The 9,689-nt window shown below is 40.0% G+C and overlaps 1 protein-coding gene across 1 annotated transcript; it reads left to right on the forward strand.

The window, feature by feature from the left end:
• Positions 1 to 289: 289 nt before the first annotated feature.
• Positions 290 to 7,754, forward strand: LOC118809087 (E3 ubiquitin-protein ligase TRIM39). Its single transcript, XM_036572043.1, has 6 exons — positions 290 to 928; positions 1,745 to 1,840; positions 1,953 to 2,183; positions 2,377 to 2,399; positions 2,553 to 2,671; positions 4,221 to 7,754. The coding sequence occupies exons 1-6, from the start codon at positions 491 to 493 to the stop codon at positions 4,754 to 4,756; spliced, it is 1,443 nt and encodes a 480-aa protein (XP_036427936.1). The 5' UTR covers positions 290 to 490; the 3' UTR covers positions 4,757 to 7,754.
• Positions 7,755 to 9,689: the final 1,935 nt, after the last annotated feature.

Raw genomic sequence — 9,689 nt, forward strand, 5'->3', positions numbered from 1 at the left:
TCTTATGTATGTATATATATGTATGAGATCATATTTAAAGTGATTTCTCACAGAACAACAGAGATAAATGATATTTTGGTCTGACAGCACCACATCCACTACAGCTAGAACCAACATCTATCTCTTGTTATGGTTGAATTTGGCTCTGATTCTTCCACTTAGCATCATGTTGTGGACCCTGAGGAATCCAGCATCACTTTACACCCACATGCCACACACACTTCTCACCAACACACTGTTACTCAGCAGTTTGTATCCAAAGAAACTTTCTCCCTGGATCTATGAGTCGTCCACCCCCCACTGCATCCCCCTTAAAAACACACACACACAGTCTAGCAGGCTGCATCAGAAATAACCACTTTATAAATAGACCATCAACTATCCAAGGGGAGGATTTTTTATAGGGCAGCAGAGCACAGAGCAGACAGCAAAGAGAAGAGGACTTAGATTAGTAGACAGTTGAAGGCACTGATCGTCCACACAAGACAACATGTCATCTGACCAGCCGTCTTTACCTTCAGGTGACTCCGTGTGTCCGGGGTGTCAGGCCGAGGGGTCACTTCTGCTCCCCTGTGGCCACAGTTTATGCCAGTCTTGCATACAGCTCTGCCAGCTTGAGTTAGGCCAGGATCAGCAAAGATGCACTGAGTGTTATGGACGAGAGCTGCTGGACAGTGTTTTAAAAGGCCTGTTAGACTCTCTCTTCCAAGGCCAGCCTCGGAGGGTCGGCTCAGGGGCTGATCTAGGTCTAGGGGACAGCGAGGACAGCAAGGACGGGGCTGCGGACGGCAAGATGTGTGCCAAGCACAACGAGAGACTGACTCTGTTCTGTGAGGAGGACGAAGAGCTGATCTGCAGTCAGTGCCAGGACGAAGAGCACAAGGATCACAAGTGTAACAACACAGAGGAGGCAGCTCAGGAGTGCAAGGTGATGTTTTTTATCTAAATCTCTGCATAATTCAGTTTTCTGAGATGTAAACAAAGCCATTCAGAGTTGTTTGATGTGAAATGGTTCATTGCAGAGAATTCAGATTTCTTTACAGTGGTGGTGATAGGAACCAGGGGTCACATTGTCTACCACACAAACAGGCCCACTGCATTTGCTATCTAAAGCAACTTGTGAATCTACACGTCTTCTGAGTTTTTATATGTAATGGTGCCCCTAACACTAAAATGGAGGTTAAATAAGTCTTCTTTGGGAATTATTTTGCATTTCAATGCCCTGCATGTACCACTCCACCATAAGTTTTGAACATACAGTTTGAGCAAAATCTTATTGCACAGCTGCCATAATACAGTGACTCAGCATCAGGCAAAGTGTTTGTTTCATGCAGAGACATTAAACTCTTCAGACGTCTGGTTCCTATCACCACCACTGTGAACATTGTAAGTTTCTTTAGAATGGAGCATTTCAAATCAAACCATTCTAAATGAGTTTATTTACACCTAATGATTTAATTATGCAGAAATTGGTGGAATTCTGGTTCTAAATCTGATGATATTAATGAAGCAAATACATTGCTAGGCAACTGTTTGTTTATTTGTTAATTGTCAATTTGTTCATTGTATTGCATAAGGCAGGGCTCAGTTTGGGGGGTGGTTAAGGAAATGGCATCCCCTTAAGTCAAAAAATGAAAAAATAGCAAACTCCCCTTTGGATTAATGGTGTTAAACCTAAGTTCTCTACTGTCGCCGGCAAGTGTGAATATTGTGGAATGATTCTCTCTCCAAATTCTTCTCAAAGGAGGAGCTGAGGTCTGCCCTGAGGCCTTTACAGGAGAAGTTGGAAACCCTAAACACAGCCAAGCAAAACTGTCAGGAGACAGCTGAGCACATCAGGGTAATAATCACCCTCAGAGTAATGGGTTTTTAAAAACATATACATACATGTATAGTACATGTATCATGAGAAAATAATAATTATTATTCAAATTCAAAATCTTTGTGTCCAGAGGCAGGCCCAGAATACAGTACGGCTGATAAAGGCCGACTTTGAGAGGCTGCAGCAGTTCCTGCGGGACGAGGAGACCTCCATACTGAGCGCTCTGAAAGAGGAAGAGGAACAGAAGAGTCGGAAAATGAAGGAAAAGATGGACAGATTAGCAGATGAAATTATGTCTCTAACAGAAATAATTAACTCAACAGAAGAGGCCATGGGCTCTGACGATATTGCATTCCTAAAGGTGAGAATTGAATCTGAGGGGAACCGAGTTTCTCCATTTTCAGAATCCATATAAAACCCTGCTTGCTTTTATACTCACATTTTAAGCAGACTTGAGCTTCAGAATGTTAATGGTGAGATAACCGGGTCGTGACGAATGCATATCAGTTTAAAACAAGGCCAGAGAATCCTTAGAGATATTTGTTGTCTTGCAGAACTATAAGAAGACATCTGAACGGTAAGTAAGGCCGACTCAGTATTTGCTGTGGCATTTCTATATTATCTGTTTGCTTTTATGAGCTGATACAGTGATGCAGGAAAAGTGTTTGGGAGGAAAAGCTGACATTACATCAAAGATTGCTGTAACTGAGGGTTTTTCTCTGGGCTATAGAGTGGAGTGCACACTGCAGGATCCAGACGAGACATCTGGAGCTCTGATTGATGTGGCCAAACACCTGGGCTGCCTCAAGTTCAGAGTCTGGGAAAAAATGCAAAATGTTGTAACATACAGTAAGTAGATGTCATAATATGCACACTGGAAGAATATCTCATAAAATATCATTTAGTCAGCAACAAAATGTTAAAGTATACTACAATTACCTTCTGTAGTTGATGTCATGCTCATATTAGGAACTAATATTTTAACTTGCCACAGGAATCTCTGAATTACAAGGTTGGTTAATAGTTGAAGTACAAATAATGCTACATCCTTGCCACAAACAAGCTAACACTCTTCATTTATGGGTGCTTTAAGTTGCCAGTTTATTAGATACATCTACTTTTATCTAGACCTACTGGCCAGTTTATCACACCTACCATACAGAGCACGTTGCAAGTATAGAAATATGGATTGTAGATCATCTGTTGCTGTGCACCCTATCAATGGATTTTAATCATATAAGTGTCACTGCTGGGTCGAGAAAAGTCTGCCAAAAATGTCCTGCCAAGAGTGGCTCTGTGGTCAGAAACCAAAGGCTAGAGAATGATTAACACAAACTGTGCATCAACAGATGGACTGCAGTCTATAATTCCTCACCAGCAAGGTGGAGCTACAAGGTAATAAAGTGGTCAGTATGTGTGGAAAAACTCCAGCAATGCTGCAGGGCCTGATACACTCATACCAGTCCCCAAATGTCTTGTGTACAACCTACAAAGTGCGCTTACATGGTTTCTTACAAACCCTAATACAAATATTTCCTTACAGTACTGTGCAAATGTCAGAGATCATCTTTCATTTATTTCCAGTCATTACGCACAAGTTATTAATTAACTGAGTAACATAATTTCACTCAAAAGGATCAACAACTATTTTAATATAACAATATAATAATATTTTTTTTCAGTATTTAGTGTGTCCACTCTTTGCCTTTATCAAAGCTTCCATTGTTCTGAAGAGATCTGCTTTCAGTTTTTTTAAAGAAGTCTCCAAAGATATTTTTACACATCTCAAAAGGTCAGTCAGAGAATCCGATTGCATTTTTTGCTTCTCATGATCCAAGTAATCCCAAACACATTTAAAGATGCTGAGGTCTGGACTCTGGGGTGGTCCGTCCATTGTTTCAAGAACACCAGCAGCTTCTTTGATTTACAGATGTTCTTCTTTTTTGTCTGTTTCCTTTTATCAGTAATGGCTCCTTGACAGCTACCCATCCTTTCAGACCCATAGCGTTGTCTTCTTGAAAGTGAAAGATGGACAGAAACACCTGTGGATTTTTTCAGATCTAAAGCAAGAATGGAGCTTGATTTTCTCCTCTCTCTCAAAGATTAAAGCTTTAAGTATTTTTAAGCACTGGTCGTTAAGAGACCCATTTTCTCTATATCTTAAAATTAAAACTTCAGTTTAAAAATTTTTTTTTCACTTATTTTCCTTTTTTTTTACTTTCCTCTTCCTTATGCAAATGGATCATTTTATATCTAATCGTCTCAGGAACATCTCTTGAAAAACGAACCTGCACTTAATGGCCGTTTGGACCTGGAATTAAATAAATTATGCATTTTCTCTGACATTTGCACACTGCTGTACATACCTGCGTCTAACTCACAGTTCTTCTCCCATCAGCTCCAGTGATCCTTGACCCCAACACAGCAGACGTGTGCCTCTCGCTGTCTGATGACCTCACCACTATCCGCTTCACGGATGAGGAGCAGCAGCTACCGGATAACCCCGAGCGCTTCTGCTACTACGAATGTGTGCTGGGCTCGGAGGGCCTGGGCTCAGGCCGCCACAGCTGGGATGTGGAGGTGGGGGACAGCAGCGAGTGGGCTCTGGGGGTGGTGAAGGAGAACGTGATAAGAAAGGAGTGGTTCCCCCCTAGCCCAGAGCGAGGCATGTGGACCATTTGCCTGTACGGAGGAGAGTATCGTCCAAAAAACGCCACCAGCACCCCCCTCACTCTCAAGAAGAAGCCACAGAAGGTGCGGGTGCAGCTGGACTGGGACGGGGGAAGGGTAATGTTCTCTGACGCCAGCGACAACACAATGCTTTACAAGTTTAAGGACAAGTTCACTGAGAAGCTGTTTCCATATTTCTCCAACTCATGCAAGAGGCATCCTCTACGCATTCTCGCTGAGAAAGTATCTGTTTACACAGAGTAGCCCAGCACTGAGTGGGCAGTATTAGAAACAAAGGTTCCTTGGCTTGGATTTAGGCTATGATTCTAGGAAAACCATGAAACCTTGATGTTATGTGGAGGTTCTAAGGTTCCTCCCACTTGCACTCATTTGAAAGGTTCGGAGCCCCGCTGGTGACATAGAGTGTAAATAAAAATAATGCGTGCCCACGCAGTATTAACACGTGGGAACGAGATCCTAATGCATGGCATGACTTAGTAGGCATGGGAACAAGATAGTTAAGTCCTGGCCATGACTTAGTAAGGCATGGGAACAAGATCATGCCTTATTAAACTGTGGTCAAGGCTTAATTATCTAAGTCATGGCCACACAATTTGGATCTCGTTCCCACAACTCACTAAGTCATGCCCATGCAATAGGATCCCGTTCCCACGCCTTAGCAAGTCGTGGCCACACATTATTTCTATTTATACGGGATATCACTAGCAGGGCTCCAGAAATGTAGCTCTCCTATGGCATTGAACACGTTTTTTTAAGAATGTAGGGCTGCTAACAGAATGGTGTCAGATGTGGAGACAGTCATAGACTGACAAGACCTGAGTCTATAAACAGGCACTTTAATGTTGTCATTACTTTGAAATCATTGTATTAAATGCATGGTAGAATTTGCTGCAAAGCTTTCATGAAACTAAAGCCAATCTATCATTTCCAGTATTATAACTTGCACACAATAACCATATGCTATAATGTTTTGTTTGGCTTGGTTCAATCCTAGGAATATATGTACAATACAACATATGGACATTTATCAGCTGGACAGATGGACTATTTCCAGCACCCTCTAGGCATTTTCAGAGATGAGCCCAGAAATCCAGACTGAGCACAGACCTAAGCACTAAAAGCACTGATCATGTAGCAGAATGATGTCAGATGCATATGTGCTGTGGATACATTTGTGGACTGATAAAGCCCAAGTCTATGGGAAGGGAGGGGAAGTAACTTTAATTTTAACATTACTCCCTTAACCCCTTAAAAGGTCAGGGCTCAAAGGGCCCAAAGTTTTATTACACACTTCTATAAGTTAAGAATAGCTCAATCAGTTTGCATTGAAGTCCTTGTAGTTACTGAATAATAAGCCTTAGTATGTAATAAGCCTGGGATTTTAAGGGGTTAAACTGATGGCTTGTTATTAATCCTAAAACTTGTATTTAGTGACTACTATAAATTATAGAACATTTACTATGAAAATAAATGTTTTATGTGCTTAGGAGAAAGTAAAATTAAGGCATGGGCCCATACATCGGCAGTTTAAGGGTTTTTGATAATAATAATAATGACTTTATTTATAATGCACCTTTCATTTTAGTGTAAATCTAAAAGGTACTAAAATAAAAAAAAATAAAAAAAAACTACAACATTTAAAAACATGACATTTAGGAAAAAAGTCTGAATAAAACTAATAAGTAAAGAAATAAATAATGCCAAAACATTTTATGTTTATGTTTTTATGCTAAATTCACATTGGAATATACTGCAAGGTTTCAAGAAACCAAAACCAAACATGTCATTTATGCTTAGATTATAACTAACATGCAATAACTACTTGTTATATAATCTTTGGTTTCAGTCATAGGAATATATGTATAATATGGCATGCAATACTAATCAACCACTTTATTAGAACCTGACCTTGTACTTCCATTCACTGGTCACTTTATGAGCTCTGCCTGCTTTATATGTCCAGGATTTAGGTGTATAGTTACAGTAGCTCATTTGTTGTCTTTGACCCCATCACCCCCACTACTGTTGGTGATATTATTTGGATGGTGGTCCATTCTCAGCACAGCAGTGACACTTACATGGTAGTGTGTGTGGTATTGGTGTAAGTGTATCAAGCACAGCAGAGTTGTGTTTTGTTTGGAACTAAACTTTGCAGGAAGGCAGATCTCCAGGAGGAAGGTTGGTGACCACTGGACTAGAGGTTGGCTACACCAACTGTACTCCAGCAAGGTGGGGGCTTCTAATAAAGTGGCCAGTATGTGTATTTGTTACTGATTTAATTGTGCTGTGAATGTTCATAACATGAAGTGAAAGAGCAAAAGAGCAATGGGAAGAAGTTTCATAGCGTTGCTGTCCAAAAAACAAGTAGTTTCATTCATTTTTATTTTTCTACATCATTGGAACTGATGTAGTTGCTTCCTGATGGTGGCTTCCCTTTACATTGTGCGAATGTTTCATGATGATTGGACCAACTGAAATGCTCCAAAATAGTTTGGAATAAAATCTTTCTATATTAACTTACATGAAAAGTAAGTAATGTTTTTTCCCTCTCCTGTAAAGTTACTTGTTTTTCTTTGGACAGTGATGATATGCAGCTGCTGAACAGTTGAATTTGACATGTTGAAGCAGAGCAAACATGTAGTACTGCAGTGCTGCTCAAGCTTTACTAAGCTAATGCTTTTTGCACAGTGACTTGATTTATGCATGAAATGAGTGAATGACTGAATTACATTAGCATGTGTTTAATCATGGAGGCAGGAACTCCCATTCTGAATGAACGTGTAGTGTAATTGATGCATAACATGGTCTAATGATATCATAATACATTATACATAATACATCATATATATTATTAACATATTATTATTGTGATAAATTGTCATGATAGCTTTTCTGAGTGGATCATGGGTCTCATCAGTCCTTCCAGAGCAATGAACAACTGCATGTCTTGTAAAAAAGACTGATTTAGGCCAAATATAGGAAGCCTGAGAACAAGAACCAATATATACTGTTTTAAACATATCTTTACCGTTGCTGCTGTATGTTTATTTAACAAAACTAAATTTGAAAATGCTGTGAAGTATCATGATGTCACACTTTTTTCCACATTGCCCACCCTTAGCATCCTGCCCATCCCTAACAATAAATAACTAGATTATTTTGAGTGTATTTATGAAATGAATGCATAATTTGCACTTTACATGACTGAAAAGTTCTCCAAAAAATGTGGTGATGATTGTGTGTGATGAAAATAAACTGTTTACTAAAGAAACAGCCCGTGTTTTCACTTAGCTGGAGAGAAATGCAGCACTGCAGCAGAGCGCACCATAAGTCTGAGCTGACATATGCACCTGTCTCCTCTCATCAGCTCTGCTCTCCACACGCAAACCGCTACCCTGCTGCCTTCTCTCTCTCCCTGGCCAGGGCCCTTTGGCACGCTGACATGTTTTTAACCTTTCAGAGCAGTCACAACTCAGCAGCGTCCGCACGAGCTAGTGGGTGAGGAAGGGGGAGGGAGAGAATGAGAAACAGTTTCAAAAGCACAGAGCTCATTTCAGAAACACAGCAAAATCTGGTGTAGAAGTAACTCTGTCAGACTCAAACTGATTACATTCAGCTCTGTTGGTATAAACACAACCTTGTGAAGTCTACAGAAGAAAGAAACGAGAGAAGAAATTTAACACTTGGTAAAAAAAAATAATAATAGAAGATAATGGCTTGTGTTTCTTTGACCACAGTAGAGCCTGACTATGTTTACCATGTAAAGTTATGTAATGTCCTCAGGAAAATGGGCATTCCACAGCATCTCACTGTTACAATGAGGAACCTCTACACTGGACGAACAGACTGGTTTAGCATCTGCAAAGGAGTCAGACACGGCCGCCTTCTATCACTGCACGTATTCAAACTGTACGCTGAACATTTACTAAGAGAAGCAGGACTGAAAGAAGATGATCAAGGATTCAAGATCGGAGGAAGAAACATTAATAACCTTCAACATGCTGCAATATGTGGATGACTCGACACTCAATCAAGAAAATCTGATGGTCCCAGTGGGAGTGAAGAAAACAAAGGTGTTAACAACAGCAAAGACTGCTAACTTGATGGTAAAGATGTAGAAGGTGGTGAACAGCTTTTGTCTACTTGGATCAATTGTTAACAATAAAGGATCCAGCAGTCAGGAGACCTGATGCAGACTAGTAGGATGAGGGAGCTTGAAAAGATCCACAAATGTACTGATATCTCTCTTACACACAAAGATCAGAATTATCAATTAAAAAGCAAGACAAGATGCCTTTGAACTCTGGTTTTGTTAAAGATTTTTGATAGTAAAATGAATCTTATTTTGGACATATTATGAAAAGAATCAGTGGAAAAGATGTAGCGAGTGCTTTATTCTATGCTGTTGTATGCTGCGCAAATGAACAAAAGTGCTCTGAACAAATTAAACAAACTTATTAGGAAGGCTGGCTCTGTTGTTGGGATCAAGCTGGACTCTTTGGAGGTTGTGGCAGAACAAAGGACTCTCAACAAGCTGTTAGCCATCCAGGACAACACCTCACACCCCCTGCATGCTACACTGAAAAACTGAGAAACACATTCTGTGACTGTTACAGCTGCACTGTGTTGAAGAGCACTGCGTAAGATCTTTATTACCCACTGCTGTAAGGCTCTACAACGAGTCTCCTTACTGCAGAGACGGTACTGATCTCCTGCTGTCTGAACACCACTGAACACAAAATCATCTTTGGTTAATACACACTCCGCTACTGTAATGACACTCGCACTGCACACTTTAGACTGTAAATTCTGCTGTTACTCCTAGTTACTATCTATCTAATTGATAAAAATAATGACAAAATATCTGGTAACACTTACCACATAACATTGATATAACCATGACATAACCAAAATAAACGTTGTGGCAGATATCATATGCTCTTGTGAGCCATCATGACAGATTTTGTTCAGAAATATAACAGTGTCATGTTACCATTACTGTTAATTGTCACGACAGATGCTATAATGATGGCAAACTAGAGTATGTGACATAAGCTTTAATGACATCAAACATTAACATCTGTCATGACAATTACCGGTAATAGTACCAGTAATGACACTGTTATATCACTCCACAAAATAGGGCATATAACTCTGCTGTAAAATGTTTATGGCA

The sequence above is a fragment of the Colossoma macropomum genome, unplaced genomic scaffold, assembly GCF_904425465.1.
Source record: "Colossoma macropomum unplaced genomic scaffold, Colossoma_macropomum, whole genome shotgun sequence".
NCBI classification, from domain to species: Eukaryota; Metazoa; Chordata; class Actinopteri; order Characiformes; family Serrasalmidae; genus Colossoma; species Colossoma macropomum.

What these genes read in the sequence shown, in the direction of transcription:
- LOC118809087 (XM_036572043.1), top strand. Translation starts at nt 491, where the DNA reads ATGTCATCTGACCAGCCGTCTTTACCTTCAGGTGACTCCGTGTGTCCG. An exon ending in AGACAGCTGAGCACATCAGG is followed by an intron (nt 1,841 to 1,952) that starts GTAATAATCACC and finishes CTTTGTGTCCAG; the next exon opens with AGGCAGGCCCAGAATACAGT. An exon ending in TATAAGAAGACATCTGAACG is followed by an intron (nt 2,400 to 2,552) that starts GTAAGTAAGGCC and finishes TCTGGGCTATAG; the next exon opens with AGTGGAGTGCACACTGCAGG.